The sequence below is a fragment of the Serinus canaria genome, chromosome 5 (genome assembly GCF_022539315.1).
Source record: "Serinus canaria isolate serCan28SL12 chromosome 5, serCan2020, whole genome shotgun sequence".
In the NCBI taxonomy this organism is placed as follows: domain Eukaryota; kingdom Metazoa; phylum Chordata; class Aves; order Passeriformes; family Fringillidae; genus Serinus; species Serinus canaria.
In genome coordinates, this window is record NC_066319.1 from 17863456 (window position 1) to 17881628 (window position 18173).

The 18173-nt window shown below is 40.0% G+C and overlaps 1 protein-coding gene across 10 annotated transcripts in view; it reads right to left on the reverse strand.

Moving 5' to 3' along the window:
- LRRC56 (leucine rich repeat containing 56) overlaps positions 1–18173 on the reverse strand; it is an 84658-nt gene that overhangs the window by 40592 nt on the left and 25893 nt on the right. For 7 of the 10 annotated variants that reach the window (XM_050975410.1, XM_050975413.1, XM_050975407.1 and 4 more), the window contains 2 exons: positions 13537–13701; positions 4863–4950 (listed from right to left, as the gene is read on the reverse strand). In XM_050975410.1, the coding sequence (XP_050831367.1) occupies positions 4863–4950; positions 13537–13692 (244 nt within the window). In that variant the 5' untranslated portion in view covers positions 13693–13701. The remainder of the gene's footprint in view (positions 1–4862; positions 4951–13536; positions 13702–18173) is intronic. The other 3 variants (XM_050975415.1, XM_050975414.1, XM_030240488.2) reach the window with 1 other exon arrangement.

The following is an 18173-nucleotide window of genomic DNA, read 5'->3' on the forward strand; positions in this document are numbered from 1 at the left end:
GGCTCAGGAAAGAAGCAACTATTAAAGGATCCAAAGAGGCCGAGTGACAGGCTGATAATACAATTTTCACATCTGGTTAGCTCATTATTGTAACTTGATCCTCCATCTCAGATATTTTTTGCACTTGGGTGCAATCTATCCCTGGGAAGTTGTACAGTGTTACACTTTAATGTGTGGTTTACGAGCTTGAAATAGAAGTATTCAACGTGTGGTGGTGCAAAATTCTGCCAGTGATATTCTGCAATGTATTCCTGCAAGTCTGCAGGTTCTTCCCTCCTCTAAGTTTTATATCAATAAGTAATTGTTCTTTGATGCTAAGAATTCATTGTTCCATTGATTTTGCTGGTTTTTAGAGTTCCAAATACTTATAAATAGATTAGAGGCCAGAAGTTTAAATTAGGAAGAGAAAATTGTAAAATGAAGGTGACAAGATACGTATCCCAATGTAACAGTGTATGTCTAATTTTCTTAATTTTAACCCTCATGGCATCTTTCCTCAGAGCAAGGACACACGATACTAACATATAAAAATACTCTAAAATACAACAGTATTAATTTCTTATATTAATTTTAGAAGTACAAGTGATAGATTCCTTATCCTGAAACTGCCTTCCTTTGTGTAATTTTGATTTTTAAAAACAAGAGTGGGCCACAGAAATGCTGATGATTGCAGGGCAAGGCTGAGAATTCAGAATGATGAGCAGTGTTATCTCATCTGTCTACGATTCCCTTTCACTAAAGACCGGTTTTGTTACATGGCTCTGAAATCACTAACCACCAACAATGTACTAGTGTTAAACTATTCTACTCTAGCCATGGAACAAAACTAAATGAAAGCGCAGAAAGAAATCAAAGTGCAAGTCAGGTGAATAAAAGTGACAGACACATACACTCAACAACAAAACCTGAAGTGCTGCGCTTCACAGGCAGGGTAGCAGCGTAGATGGCTTTCCAAGGTGCCTTGATACATTTAGAAAACTAAGTAAGAGCAAAGAGAAAGCAGCCCAAATGCTGGTTTTATGATATTCTACAAGTTACAACACTTCTAACACCTGCTGTTTACACTATGAAGTATTCTTTAAGTAGCATCACATATCTTTGTTTTTCTATTGTTAACAAAAAATCATTGTGGCTTGACTTGCGTCTTTTGGAATATGGACTAGAGAAAAACAAACAAAAGAAATTACTGACAAATGCTTGCACTGGCATCAGGCAACCATCATGCTTTGTTGATCCTACAACACAAAACAGGCATATCAAAACAGGCTGTGCTCTTCTAGCAAGAGCAACCTGAGATGCAAATTAAAGAGTCTATTTAGTTCACTTGAGCTGTGTTTGATCAAGTAAGATACATCACTTTGATGCTATTTCTACACAGGCAGTTTTGCACATTTCTGGGATGAACTGGGCAGTACAACTGGAGGTGAGACCACAGCTCTTTCAGGCAAACCCAAGGCAGCTGCAGTCGAGCTCCCTGAGATGGGGATCTCACAGAAAACACATCCACTGCAGGCATTCACACAAGCACACTGCCCCAGTGCATCCTTGTGACTCCTGGAGACCCTGCCCAAGCCCTGCTGTGGAGCTTGTCCAAGCCTTGCTCAGCGAGTTTGTCAGCAGCAGGTAAGCCAAGACTATCCTGGACAGGAACACCCATGCCAGACTCGCTCCTCCAGCCCCTGTGTTGCTCCCTGGCCATGTAAGCACCTGCTGCTGCTGTGCTGGCTGCCAGCAAAGGTGTCCCACCCCTGCACCCAGAGTGCCAACAAGCAGGGCAAGAGGAAAGAGAGATTATGACCCTGTATGAGAAATAGCACACAGCTACTTCTGAACCCTTGGCAGAGCTTTGCCTTGATAAAATGCCTGCAAGGGAAGTGGCAATCTCCAGACACATAATCAACTTAGTCTGGCCACCAGCAGGCAACAATTCAATAAGGACCAGCGAACAGCACTGTGGGTAACTTGATTTGGAGCTATTAAAATTACTTAGAAATAAGAGGACTATGTAGTGTCTTAAATGACTCTATCCCACCATTATTTTCAACAGGAATTTCTATGAGCTGGTCATAAATGCAATTCCATACCTGTCAGCAATCAAAACTGAAGGGATAAGCTAATGAAAAGGAAATAGTCCCTCTGATCATAAACTGAGGTCTACATGCAGCTGAGGAGCACAGAAATCAACTCCAAGATATGCAAAGCTGGATACAAGACTTGCCAGGGTGTTCAGGGTTTCATCTGTTAGTCAGCAAGTTACACTGAAAACAGCTACAGAATTCAGCAATTGCCCCAAGCCCTGCAAAGATTCAGAAGCCTTTCCTTAATTTCAAAACTGATAGCATGAAAATATTTCAAAATCAGTCTTTTCATGATTTAGTCTACACCTTGTCCCTAAGAAAAGTAACTCCTCCTCCCCACCATGGCATGCCATTTTGTAGAGGCAGACCTGACAAACTGGACAAGGTTAACAAGATGGTACTTTAAAGTTTAGCCCATTCCAAAGTGGAATGGTCTCAGGAAAAACATCAAGCAACAAGTTTTAAATCACTCTGGAAATCTTTAGGCCGTGAGTGTTTGTGTTACAGTCTGTAATACAGGCTGTGAACCTTGAAATGTTTCTCAAGTGAAAACTGGTGTAAATTTGGGTTTTGAGTGCTGCAAGGTTCCAGGTGACTCAGAGTTATGTGCAGTCCTGTAGCTTTTAACACTTTCACCTGGCCATTTAAGACCTTGCCTGGCCTATTTTGTCTTTACACATAAAACCAGTCAAAACAATATTGTTTACTGAGTGTGGACTGATCATCTAAAAAATTTGCTGATGATAAAGATGCTCTTACCCACCTTCCACAACTAAGGAATACAGTGAGAGCAAGGTGGTTTAATATGTGTATAGAGAAAGCTTATTAGCCAGGTTCAAAATTCAAAAGATATACCAAATTACAGAGCAGTCCAGGCTGGAGGGAACAGTTGGAGGTCTCAAGCCCAACATCCTGCTCAGAGCCAGGTTGTCTGTGAGATCAGGGTGCTCAGGTCTTCACCCACTTGAAAACCTACCAGGATGAAGTCTCCAAGCCTCCCTGGATACTCCTATTGCTTGACTGTCCTAATAGGGGGAAAACTTTACATCCTGTCACACTAGAATGCTTGTCATTCCAGCTGGTCTGCTTCTTACCCTACTGTTTTCCTCAGGCTATTTCTCCAGACCCCTGTGACCACAGACCAGGTAAGCAGCACAGTTCCAGGGGCAGGCAGCCAGCAGGGAGCAAGCAATGAGCCCAACACCTTCAACAGCAGCATTCACAGTGGAGGTGCAAACTGCTCTGCAAAACCCCTAAACATTTAGGCCCTACTCCATGTGCCAAAAAATCATCTGTCACGTGAAAAAAAGGAAAGAAACTGAAGTAAACTTTCCGCTCTAGTCACCTGCTGACATTTGCAAAGAGATTTTTCACAGGAAGAAAACTCAGAAATGCACCTTAAAAAAAAGAACCAGAAAGAAATTCAGAAAGGTCTTGATGTTCTGTTATTTTCAAAAGCAGTGGGGACCTGCAGGGGCTTGTTTTTATAGCCCTCAAGGGACAACTCCTGGTGTGAACAGTGGGAGATAAACAAGATGGAAATTATTTGCATCATGGACATAGTGTTCTGTATTTCGTATTCTGTAAAGGTTGCAAAAGCCTAACCATGGGTAGGAGAAGGGATTTATTCCAGTAATGGAAAGGCAAGGAAAGAAGAGAGTGATGAAGGTGAAACATTTTGCTAGCCTGTCACAGCTAATGTAAAATGGCATAGGAATGGGAGCACCACTTTTGAGCATAATAGAAATGGCATAATGAGATTTCCTTATCAACTGGATTAGCTGAAACATGATTGAATAGATTATGATCTCTGAAAGAAATGGATGTAACTTACCTTAAATTATCAAGTGCCTATGAGAAAGAGACTTATTCATGAAATAAACAGAATAATCAATACAAAGGGGCTATATATACCCAACAAAAGCCCTCTTCACTGTTCTTGCTCTACCATTCTTGACAAATAGACATCAAAAGACCCATTAAAGCTAGTCAGCTGTTACATTAGTCATTTGCATATGAAAAATTAACTGCTTGAAAGCAACCGTGCACAGTTTTGGGGACATGGCTCCTTTCCAGCACAGAAAATATTACCCTGCACTAGTTACTGAGCTTCAATGTAGCACAAGATGGACTTGGATGTGGTAGGAATCCACATGACAGAAAATGATTGCTAGTGCTGGAAAAAAAAGTAAGGCTTTATATTCTCAGAATTAACTCTGCTACAGTGGGAATTCCTTTGGTACTTCTCACTTCCCTGGTTCGGTGATGATGACATAAAAACAAATGACAAGTGTTAGGACTGCTTGGGGCTCATCAAAATGATGTATCTACAGGACCTGCCTCCAGCTCATTTTTCAGCCCAGCACAGTGAGGCTGGGTGCAAAGACAAGCTGCTGGAAGCATAAACCACCTGATAGCACTGGCAATTCCTCAGTCACAGAGAAATCTCACAGTGGAGAGAAGCTGACCTTTGGCTCCCGTTTCACTAAAGACAAGAATAAATGCTCATTTAGGGCCTAGCATATCATACAAGAAAAATTTGTCCAAACTAATTAGCTTTAGACAGAAGTCATGTCACTCATCCCACTGCCAGAGCTTCCAGTCCTATTCAGAGCCTCACACAAGAAGACAGAGATCAAAGAGTGTGAGGTATGAGGAAATGCTGTTTCAAGAACTCTTGAGAAGGACAGTACTTTTTGCTGGCTGTTGGTTAGTGAATCCTCAGTCAAGACACCATAAAGGAAAATTCAAGATGGTGAACAGAAAATAAAAGTGTTTTCTTACCAAAGTTCCCCAAGCTCATCTCTCTGGTGTCTACTCGCATCTCTAGGGCCTTCACTTGCTGCAGATCATCTACCCCTGCCAAAATTTTCTGTAAAGACAAGCAGAAATATATGTGTACTCTCATGCAATAAATCAGATGTCACAACAGCAAAAAGGTGCAGAAAGACTTTCAAACAGTGCTTTGTCAACACATATTTCAGGTCAACATGGCTAGATGTGCAATCACATTGAAATGAATGCAGTGTTCAAAGGCCATTCTTCCTTGTAGCCCCAAAATATTCTAGTCTCCCAAAATTTATACATTGCCTAAAGAGCCAAGGCTCAGGGTTACATTCAAGCTGCAAAACAACAGACCTACATGCCACCTAGCTTCATTTAAACAGTATGTCCATGCTTTAAGATTTGCACAAGTCTTGCACTAATCCTCAGCAGATAGAAAGTGTTACTTTAAATATCACCTGTAATTCAACAGGCGCTGGTAGTAAAACTCAACCAAGCACACTGTTTACCTTTTAACCCAAAACAATAAAAAGAAACATGGATTTAGCTCAAGTAGCTCACTTTTCTGACAGAAGACTACACTAATTCCAAGAATTATTAATTATTTGAAAGTATGTGGGAAATGCAAATAGAGGCCTTCCAAATCCTTCGTTATTTTTACAAAATTGTAGTAATTGGATGAACCATTGCATTTAAGCAAGGACGTGTGTGTGAATGCAGACTCTTTACTAATCTTTCCTAACATCCTAAAGTTTGTGTTGATACATACATGTACATTTTGCCATGGCAGAGGTAAGCAGGAGGGACAAAACAAGCAGAACTATACACAGAGGAGAGAGGGAAGCTCTAAGACTGCCAGTGAAAACCACAGCAAGACTGTGAAATCCTAAGATGCCAGGCTGCAACTCCACAAGGAGCTGAAGCAATCTCACATCGCCACTGCTCTCATCCCCTATTTCTTCCTGCTATGATACAGCTTCTCTCTCCCCAGTTTTCCCCATTCAGGGTGCATATCTCACCACCTCCCTAGCATCAGTGTAGTTGCATTAATTCAACAAAGCACACCAGAAGAACCATATCCTTTGTTCCTTGTGGGTTAGTGGCTCACGGAGGAGTCTGAAACAATCCTTAAGAAATGAGAAGCAAAGTTTATTTATCACGCTAACTGCCTGAAATTGTTGATGCTATACATAGTGATGAAACTTATAAATTTTCACCTTCCTGTGTCAGAAGAGTTAGGATGTGGGGCTAAACATGTGCACTTCAAAGAAATGTCTGACTCTGGCATCAGAGTTTCCTCTTCAATGATACAACCAAGAGCAGGGGTTGAAAGTATTGTTACCAACCTTTTGGGCCTTTACTTAAGGTGAAGGCAGAAAGTCATTCAGTAACCACCATATACAGAAGACAAATTTTCTCATTATTAAAAAGCTACAACATTCTTTAGTTTTTTTTAATAAGGGAGAACTTACTCATTAGAAGGGAGAGTGTGGGATGACCTCTGCTTATGAGTTTTGGGAAGAAAAAAACCCCACAAGAATATCCAGTTAATTTTGCAAGGAAAAAATGGCGGTTGCAACATTCCTGCTCATTAGGTAACATTTTTATTGCGCACAAGTGGCTGCAACTTCCGCTGATGCTCCACATCCTCTTACAAAGGATAAAACCAGTCTGAGTGCAACTGAAATGGTAGTTCAAAAGGACATGGTTTCCAGAAAATGCTGAGCATTCCTTCTTTAAAAGCTGTCCCCCTTTATAAGGTCTTGACTTGTACTCCGAATACACAGAGTTATCCAATGTCTTCAACTGCTTTTGAACTATTTTTAAAACATTATGTTTAAAATTATTTTTAATATCATTTTTCTTTTTTTAACTGTGATTTTAAACAGGCTGAACATAAGAAAGCTTCTAAGACTCTATCCCCACATGCAGCCACCACAAAATGTGTTTTGCTTTTGCAAAGGCAGCAAACTTAACAGCTACAGACAGCTTTCTCCCTCCAAGTGAACACAAGATCCCTCATGGCAAGACACATTTTGCAGTAACCCTTTTCAGCAGATGACACTGTCTGTCACATAGCACGAGATTATGTGTGAAACGAGAGCTAGCTGATGTCCTGGCATAGAACCATGCACTCGGATTGCTGGATTTGGATGCAAGCTCACTGACATTAAAGGAAGAAGCTTCTGAAAAATACCTCCCTGCTTGCCATCAAAATAGTTTTAAGAGCCACATGAGAACAGGAAGAAGTCTCAGAACAAGTAATAAGCTCAGGGTCACACACTTTGTCAGTTGAGTAGCAAAAGGTCCTGATACCCCACGGAGTCTTTGCTCCCTTTTTGTCCTTTTCTCCTTCGCTATCTGCAAGTTCCCTGCATGCTGTCCTTCCCCTGCTGTATTCCAGACAGCCTCCCTCCACAGTTCTGCTCCCTGATCTTTTTTTTTCAAAATTCAAGTAAAAAACCTGCATGAAGTTATATTCTCTCCTTGTCTAGGGTTCCCTATTCCTTTTCCTCGTACCAGGGATTACCAGTATCATTCCTTGCCCTCCTTTTCCTCTTCCTGATCCTATTTGTACCTTTCCCATTGTTTGAGAGATGAGCTGCTACGTGCACCTGTATTTTGTACTGCAATAGGCAGAACTGTGACTCCAGTGCTGGAAAGGGTTATTGCCTGTCAGCACCAGCTCTTTGAACTATAGATAGCTGCCTTGAAGCATGTGCTAACCAGATAAGACAAACTCCACGTATTCTCAGTGCCCACCTCCCTGTTCTGCATTACCAAGAGTCTCTATGACAATCACTGTCCTTCCATATGCTGATGGTGAGGAGATGCTGGGACAGCTTGAAACCAATTTGCTGTGGGGTGCACAAGATAGTGTAGTACATGAAGGAAATGGGAAATGGTCTTGGATAGAGGATATGAGCTCATTTAAAGGCACTAAGGCACTGAGACCCCAGATGTTGACTGCAAGGGAGTCAGCAAGCAAAGGACAGAGCAGCAGTTCAAGAGGAGGATATGTGGGGAATGGTTCCTGTGGAAGATTGTTAGACATCGCTACTCTCCAGACACCATTCTTGGCATGCTGGTGTACCTGCAAGTGTGATACTTCTCATGTCACAGCTAAAATTCTGACACCAAGAACTGGGAACATTGAGGGAAGGGAGTGGAAACATTTAAGCAAAGATGAAACTTATTTAGCGGGATCTTCTATTTATGCTGTTGTTTAATGTCAAAGCATGGGAACCTCCATCAAAACTTGAGAGAAGGGATATTTTGGATGAATTTTGCTGCAAGAGAAAATAAGAAAATTATGTCCCAACACACTGAAAGGGTCATCAGCTTGGACAGAGAGATGTCTGACATCATGTGGATAGAAGTGATGCTCAATGCTCTGTCTCTCTTCATTCCTAGGGCCATCCCAGGTCTAGGACAGGCTCCTGCCCTAATTCTGAGGTGTCCCACTGTGGTTTCAGGCAATGACTGCCTGGCCATAGCTTAAATGGGCTGTTCTGACAGCCAGGGACAGAATGTCTCTGCCTGTGCCCCAGGAATGCTTACAGACATGGAGGTGCTGTACATCTAGGTGTTGCTTTAGCTGTTTCCAGCTGCTCAGCCTCCATGTAGAGCAAACAGAGAGGGACCAAGGATCTGTTTTAGGCAAAGTGTGGGACATATTCACAGCTATTTTAGATCAAAAAGATACCTTGAAAAAAACAATATAATTCTAAGGTGAGTGTTGGTATTCAGAGAGGACTCTGCTTGCCACCCATCTGCAGCCCCGCAAGGTAGGTATCAGTTAGAGAGATGTTTTCTGAAAAAAATCAAACATCAAAATCTTTCTGGCACATTGTGTTCAAGAAGGTGGCCTGAAAGGTTGATCCTGAGCAGCAGTTTGACACTCCACTGTAAATTTTTTTATTTGAAAGGACACATTTCCATGGTAAAGCACTGCACAAGTCTTTGAAGATACTTTGAATACAGGTAAACAAAACAAAGACTAATAAAGCTCACTTTACATTTTTTCACCTTCTTCAAAATAGGAATACAACTATTTTTCATGAAGAAGCTACTGATAAATAATTTAGCCAGTATTTTAAGAAGCATATCTATGATGTTTCACAAACCATTCCCACCATGCAAAATGTCTGGCCAACTGGGGACTGTGCACTGGCTTGGAAAGCTTCTTTTCTGACTGACAAGAAAAGCCAGTAAGTATTCTGTAGAAAATTGCAAGTGAGAAATACTTTTGTGCTTGCAGGGCTTTCCAACTGGCAGAGCCATCACCTGGGGATGCTGGGAAATCCAGTTCAAATCCCACTTGCAGCTATCTGTAAATTCCTTAATTGACAAATAATATCTCTTCAGTCAAAACTGGCACACACAACTGATATCTTCTCCCTTCCCTAGATTTTTCACATACTCTAAGAAAAGTAGACATGTTGCTGAAGAACAAGTTGCATGCAGCTGTCAGAGAAATATTTCCAGCTGTGCATTTATTTTGCTGATTCTGGTTAATTTGGCTAAGACAGGAATTCCAGAGTGGTGAGCTTGTTCTCTTTGAATACTACACCTGTATGCAAATTCTGAATTCATGTCCATTCATGTGTTTATTGCCTTTTTTTTTTGTCCAAGTATAATCTCTCCTTCACAAAAAAAAAAGTTGATAAAAGTATGACAAAATATTTCTAAGAAGAAAAATATTGGCAAGTTAATAGGCCTTAAGTGATGCAATAAAAGGGAACAGAACTTCTCTGTGGCCCCACATGCAAACTTCCTTTCAAAAGGGATAAATGCTGCAGATGCCCATAAGTAAAATATTTAGTTGTATTTCACTACTTTCAGCATATACATATAGGTACATTCTTCTCTCAGCTCAGATGAAGAGATTAATCTTTCAGCAGATCCAAATTCAGTCAAATTCAGTCCCTTCCATTCCCTTACTCTACCTAATTTAATCAAGATTCTGCACTGTCTTGATGTCCAGTTATTTTCCTCAAATCCATTTATCTTACAGCTGTGAGGAAAACTTTCTGCAAAAGAAAAAAGGAAACAATTGAGCCACTTCAGCAAGAATCCAATCTGTTGTTCCAGGACCCTCCAGCATTTTCTTTTTCCCGTGAGGATGAGTGCATACCATATGAAATACACCCTAACCTCCTGAGCAACAAAACTAAACACCACATCCGAACACGTGTTCTTAAGTTTGGAAAACATGATTAGCTGGAGCAGGATCAATAAAAAGCAAAATTAGAGAATACTTCCTTTCTTCTCTAAAGATCACACACAAACGTGATTGGGTTTTATAATGTGACAATGTCTGGAAGATCATTTGACCTTGTAAAATGAGTTTCTTCTGAGAAGTGGAATGCTTTTAGTGGAAGTCAGGGAAAGATCCTTTGCAAACAGCAGGGAGAAGACTGAGGTTGATAGAATAAAATAAAAATGTGATTAAAGACAGGTGGCACCCTCAATTTCAGTTTCTCTACATTTAATGAAAAATCAGTGTCACAGCCCTAAGAGAGTTAAAAATTAATTGCCCACTGCTAGCCAGTTTTCAGAACAAAGTGAGAATTTGCTCACCCTGGTATTCTACAATATCTGACAACCACACATAAGGATGGGCAGAGCAGGGAAATATTAATAGGAAAATAACAAGGAAAATATAGAGCTGAAAATATTAATAGGACAGGTACAAATGGAAAAGCAAGAATGCCTATTCCTATAGAGGAAGATTAAAGAGTACACCAGAAAATTGATATTGATACTAGGAGAAGGAAAAAAATGACATCCAATGATACCAACCTTTGCATCAAAAGCTTTTGACCTGTATCTTGGATGAAGGACGTTCAGATATAAAAAGGTGTTACACAACAGTGCAGCAAGAGAGCTGGCAGCAAGAAGAAACTAGAAAATGTGGTTAACATAATGGAAGTTTAGAATCATACAGGATTTGAAGTGAACATCATGCTGAAACAAGACTACAGAAGACTACAAACTCCATGATGAATGAGCATAAAGTCTAAATGAGGGGATCCACAAGGGAGAGAAGAAAATGGGCAACAGTCCAAGAAGTCATCTTTTGTTCTACTTGGTCCAAGAAGGCAGAAAAGGAAAGGAGGGAAAAAAAAAAAATAAAATCAGTCTAAGCCAAACTTTCCTCTCTTTGGAGGAAAACAATGCAGCAAGTGGATAAAATGAAGAAACACAAGTGTCACAAGTTTTAGAGAGTTCTTAATAATGAAGACTGATAATGGTTCACTACAAAACAGACAGTCATCCCTCTTGGAAAAAGGAAAAAATGAATCAAATGTGCAGACAGAAATCAGGCTGCAGTTCAAGGTGCCAAATCTACACAGCATCTGCACAATTAGACTTTGCAGCTTCCCCAAGCTCAAACCAAACTGGGGCAAGACAGACCATTGTGAGGACAAGGAGTAAAGCTGAATATGTGTCTCAGGAAAAAAAACCTTCCTCAGGAACATCCATAAGGTGTCAAAAAATTTGCCTACACAACACTACAGAAGTGTAGCCCATGCCTTTATTTGAATGTAAAACAATTTTACTTTAATGAGCCTGTGTTTTAAAAGTCTATTAGTTTTCTTCTCAGAGTACTTCAACGGATACAATCAATAACTCCTAAAATATTCACATCAAGAAAACAATCAAAACGATACTGCAATTGTATTGATTTAAGCAAGACAACCTTTCAAACCATTTGACTGTCAATGGCATGTGGGTCCTTAAAGAATTATGCATGTGAAAACTTGTTTTGTATTAAATGTTTGAACATTCTGAACGTTTGCAAATCCAGAGGAAGCAAATTTATGGCAGCAGTGGTTTCCATTTGATCAACACAAAGGTCAGAGAATAGATAGATGGGATATGTTATTAAAACAAGCTATAAACACTGTAAATGTTTCCTTGACAATGTCATGTAGTTTTTTCTCTGAGCAGGAAGTATCCCAGCTATGACAACACAAATGCTGGGTTCCAGGACAGGAAATAAGTGTGTCCAGAAAAATTAGCAGGACAGTGTACTTCATTTAAAAGAATCTTTGAAATGAAATTCCTTACAAGTGTTAAAACCCACAACCTCAAAAAAGGCAAAACTCAATTATTTAACTTCTTATTTCCATTTTTTAAAAAGTTACAGAGTAATAAACAGCAACTTCATAGGATGTAGGTAACATTGCCTTACATATACTTTTCTGCTTACAGTTTGCTGTGAATTAAAAGCAGCAGAGCTTCAGAAAGGGAACTTCATGCCAACGAGAGAACTTCCTAAGGGTTTCATTCAGAGTTGATTGAATCAGAGGGCAGCTGTTTTGGTTACTCTAATGGGCTTTGGTTTGTGCCCTAACAATACAGACTAATCTGAGAGGTTCCCATCAGATTTATACAGGCTGCTGTAGGCCACAAACACATTAGACTGGCCCAATTCTATGCCAGGTTTTAAAAAAAGACCAAGAAGTGGTCAGAGGTTCTCACAAGCCCAAGGAAAGTGAATGGCACAGACCATACAACCACGCAGCAATTTTTGCCCAGAATGCTTAAAATATCCACTCTGCAGAAAGGGGTTTTTGCACCTTCAACCATTTTATAAACACTAAAAGGCTTGTCTAATTAGGGAACAATAGCTCTGTCTAATCTACAGCATATGGTCAAAATGGTGTCTGGAATGTGGCTGGGGAGTGGCTAGGGAGTGGTGTAAACCTGCAGCTGGAATATGCTCCTGTGGAAGCTCATGTCTCTCCACTGGTGCAGTGGATACACAGGGGATTACAGACACTTGCAATCACCACCCTGGCTGCTGGGAGCACCTGAACCACAGCCTTGGCAGCCCCATCTGTCTTTCACAAACGCTCTCCAGCAGGAGAGATTCTTCTGTAGGTCTGCAACAAAGAAAGCCTCTATCCCCAAGTTCTGCTCTCAACTCTCCCTTCCTTTAGTGTGGAAAAGTGATATTGTCTGGTCAGCTCATACACATCCCACAGGATTTCACCCTTAATTAGTCCTAAGCAAGTACAGTACAGTGGGCAACCAAGTATTATTTCACAAATATTTCACAAAGTGAATTCCTTCATGAAGATTTCAGCATGTGACTCTCTTTCAACAGGCTGCATAGCAAAATAATTTCCCCCAGTCTAAAAGGAACATGACTTTCAAATATGCTTTGAAATTCCTCCCACTTTGACATGTATAGAAAGTACTTCTATCATTTGCAGAATATTTAATTGGCTTCTTAGCAGGACAGAGGATTTCACTAACTCAGAGGAAAAAAACTTGTGCTTTCAAAGTTACATTTCCAATCTTTAGAACAAGATTAATGGAAATTCTTTTTCTAATGCTAAGATTCAAGGTATTCCAGATGGCATTAATGATATCTGTGTAGACTATAATTATGCTACCTGTACTTTTCTTCAGGCTGCTTCAAGACTCCTAGCAATAACACAACCACAATCATGCTGAGAATACTTTTCTTAGGAAACGAGGTGAAAGGAGGACAAACATTTGATATACTTTCATAAGACAGAATCTACTTTACGCAGAAATCTAAATGTCAGAGAGGCAGCAATCCACAATCAGTACAATAGCAGTTGGAAGGTTAATACAGCTCTGTATATGCCAGTTTGCCTCTTCCACTTCATTAAAAAGTTGGATGTCTACTCACCAGTTTCCTGGGGGAAAGATGTTCATCCATAAGCAGCTCTCCATCATCTTTAATCATCGGACTGGGATTTGTGTTGCCTTGCCAATTCAAATCAGTTTCCTGGTCTTCAGATGAGCCTGGATGAGAAACTCTGTCAGGATTCCACTTCAGGTCCATCTCAACATGCTTTGGACAAAAGGATAACAAGCAGTCGGATTTTTCTACCTGTATTTATTATTTTCCTGTCAGCAAAATCTATTTTGACTCCTATAGAAAGACAGAAAATGCCTGTGGAGATACAGGTTTCTTTAATCAGCACAAACCCAAAGCTATGCATTACATAACAGGCTCACCCTTTTCTTCACCCTCAAGAGTCTTACCCAAGTCTCACACCTCATTCAGCTTTGAGTGTAAGCTTTCATAGCAAACTATGTTTGCAGGCACACAAGAAGCTGGGCATGCCTACAGCTCGAAGAAGAAAGCTAAGAACAAACAACTCAGGACACTTTTCCAGCCTTCTCACTACTCCACTCATCGTTCTCCAGTGTTAGTGAGCTTCCCATCCATACAGGCTCCCTGCCTCCCCATTTCCTCTTGAGAAACATGAACAACACCCAGCAAAACTCTGCTGGACTCCAGACTGCAAGTGTCAGTACCAAGGTGCAACACCACCTCTCAATCATTTTGAGCTCTACCTGCAGGTAGCACAGACAAAACCTGGCTGTGTTTGCTGTCCTAAATCAAACATCCTAGCACTGTTACTGAATCTAGGTTAGGCAGGCAATGGCTACTGACTTCTAGTTCTAAAGACAGTCTTGGAGAAAATAAATTAAAAATACAATTTAAATAAAATTGTGTTTCCTTCAAGTGAGGAATGAAATACAAAGTTTGAAGATGAAACACTTCAGATGTGGTCATTCTTCAATTTCCAAAGATATCACTTTCACAGAAATATTAACAATTAACTTTGAAATATGAGAGTAAGCATATGTACACCTGTCAGAGTAAAAAAGCGATCAGCTGTACCCAAATGGTACAAGCATTACTGCAATTTATACAGCTATTTACTACTACTTGGCAACGAGGAAGTATCACAGCTGGAAACTGCTGTAACAACAAAAGACTAGACTAGAGAAAAGCTGTCTTGCTCTGCTGAAGGGACACCTGCAGTTTTGTTCTATTCTTCATTGCGAAGCAATATTTATTCTTGGTGCTGGAAAAGTAATTAAATGATCAAGCTAATCATAACTGGCTGACAAAGCATCAGTGGTGGCCAAGACCTGAGAATTACCACTTTCCTTCCTCCTCAGTTAAACATAGGAGTAACTTATGTTAGGACAAATAGGAATTCTGACTGCTCAGGTGGTCATCTCTACTTGAGAGGACTGACTCGGTACAAGGTGAAAGAAATTTGGATCAAAAAAAACTTCTTCTGACTGCTCAAGTCCAGTCAAAATTCTTCACTTGCACAAGAAAAAGAAATTCAGAGGACTCTGTACTGTCAGAAAAAAAACAGCAGCCCTTATCCAAACAAAAAAAGCAAAAAAACCCTGATGATACACCAAACCTCACCCTGCAGTGAAGGGAGGAACCAAACCCTCAGATTCCTAAGTGCTCCTTCTGTTCACTCATCAGGGCAGAAGCAGCCCACAGAAAGCAAACCCTACTTTTTCCAGGTCACTACACCTACCTGGCAAGCACTCCTACAGGAGAAGCTGACTGCTCAAATGTGCTACACCTAAGCCACAGCAGTATTCAATGACTAAAAAACATGTTAAGGAACAAATTCTTCAGAGTCTCAGAACTCCTTTCAATCTTTCTTACAGGCTTATAAAATAACCACCATAAAGTGAATTGAGTAGTGATATTTGCAGCTTCTAAAACCTCAGCATGCCTATAGTAGTATAAGAACAACTTCCATACTTCAGCTGATTAGGAGGGAAAAGAGTCCTCAAAACCACTGTGTCTTGCATTTTAGAAGAAAAGTTACAATACATAAATTTCTATTACCTGTTTCTTTTTCTAAAGAATTCTAGAATTTCTTAGACTTTTTTCCTCCAGTTTCTTTAGAACAGGTCAGTATGATTTAGTCAGTATAGATTTGCAAGAGTCATCAGTTGTCCAAGAAAATTAAACAATCTTCTGTGATATGAAGACCTTCTAGTGTTGTCATTATTTTCCTAAGAAGGAATTATTTTGGTCAATAACTGATTTGGAGTAGAATATTCTTGTCACATAAATTCTGGACTTCTTTGCCGATAGCACAAGACTTGTGTTGGATTGTGTGCAAGTACTGGTGGTTCTTTCTCATTCAAATGAGGATTGTTATTATCCAGAGATAATCCTGTACGTGATCAGAGCCAAGTGGAGCAGTAGTCAGAGAACACTGATGTAATGTGTGAGTGCAAAATGAGATAACAGCAGGACTTTGGAGATGCAGGCTGCAAAGAGTTAACACACTCACATAAAACAAATTACTGTTCTCTCCCTGTTGGGCCATCACCATCACATTTCAGAACATCCTCAAATCTTTGAAACATGTTGATACAGCATTTACTTTAGGCTTGACAAGAAGGAGATCAATTTGTGGCTTAATATCTGAAGTAAGACTTTGTTTTATACTTCCTGCTATTGATCTGCTCTTGTAATTATTGTAACTTTGGATTAGCGAGGAGAAAAGCATTTTCATTACAAATTGTTTGGGATCAAGTTGAATTATTGTCAGCAAGCAAAACTATTTTTTACATGTTTTTATCACTTCAAAGCTTTCTCCAGAGACTAAAGAATCTCCTTCTGAATATGGATCAAAATAACAAGTTCAAAATGAGATTGTAGAAAAATTAAGAGTGCAGAAATCCTAGTGGTGAGATGCCAATATTTAATAAAATCCATGAACCCCTGAAATCTCCAGCAGAGTGTAGGAGCAAGAAGGGGGCCTGGCACATTTGTCCTCCTAGAGACACAGGAGTCACACTGCTCTTTTTCAACAGGTCCACCTGATGAACCTACAGCTCTGCCAAACGCACAGGACAAGCCAACACTGACCCAAATGAGTGTTAGCCTCAGTGGGACAGTTTACAGGGACTGCAAAGCCTTCTGCTGTCACTAAAGAGGTGTGAAAAGCCACAGACCTGAAGATTTCCTTCACGAACAAGGTGGTTGCACTGGATGTATGTTGGATCCATGTGCTGAACAGAACCATTCCCACAGTGCTTTGTGGGACATAAAAGGATGGAAGCTAAATGCACCTACACAAACCTGCAGTGAATCCAGTGGAACAGCACAGCAGTACTGGTAAGCACGAGTGTGTAAGGGAAAGAGAAAATGGCTGGAAAATAATGGGGGTTTTATACCACTTGTGAACACTGAGAAGAATAAAAGATGGAAATAAATTAATAAATTAGTTTTTGCAGGATTTGCATCAAAACTCTTAACTTGGCAGGCTGTTACTTGTGTGGATAACTAGAAGGAAACAGTCATTGAGTGCAGGAGAAATCAATGACCAGAGCAGTGAGATGGAAGACTGTGAAATCTACAAAGAGTTAATCTGCCAACCTCCTCCAATGCTGCCACTCTCCTTACCCAAGTGAGTGTGTGTAATCATGGTAAGTTATTCAATTCACAGACATGTTGTGACAGTTCATTAAAAACTGCAGGACACTTTCAACATATATAAATACCAGTAATAAAACCCATTATTAAAATTAAATGATCCTTGGAACAACATGTTATTTAAAATCCCTTCAGAATACTGTAATTTGCTAGGAAGAAATTGGCAGAGAATAATTATTTGATGTTCTTAGGGTCTGACAATCTGGTAAGACTCCAAGATTTTATTTTCCCGCTACAAGATTTATCAAAGAGTCAGAGACAGGATGGTGTATTCTTCATTAAATATATATTAATACTCATTTCAAATTCAGCAATTGCCAGAAATGTTTGACTCAATATTAATTACAGCTTCTTAAGACTGGGAAAGAACCTCTGAACTGTGTGACTAGGCATGATAATTTCTAATGGAGCCTTCATGACATTACCTAAACAGCTTATCCAAGCAATTAAGTTACCATTTAAAAACAAAACAACACCCCCACACAACAGTAATTAATCAAAATTCACTCAAGGAAAGGCATATACCTCTATATATTAACATCCCATACAAAAAGGAATCTCTACTGCCTCAGGTCAGCTTCTCAACCAGCATTCTCTACTACACTATGGCTACTCATACCTTCACTGGACACAAAGTGTGGGGCCATTTCAGTGGGGGCACTGCAATCTCTGGGCCCTTATCTATATTTTTTGGTCACCAGCCAAAACATTTTCTAGAAAGAAAACTCATTTGCGAACCATTGTGTTATCTATCCCTTCATGACAGGAAGCTTGCACTGCAGACTTCCATTTCTCTTGTCTTGCATAATATAATTTTTGTCTGTTTAATTCAGAACCACAAATTACAGTAGTTACCACTGACACAGAATGAAAACAAAGAATTCTGTATTTACTATGGATTTGACAAAACGCTTGGTTTACAAGTCCCAAGAGAACTATGAGTTCCCTTTCTAAGTGTAATTTCGCACAAGTGCACTGCGGATAACCTCTTCTGGAAAATAACTGTTTGGGCAGCTGGAATTTACTATGATGTCATCAGGAAACTA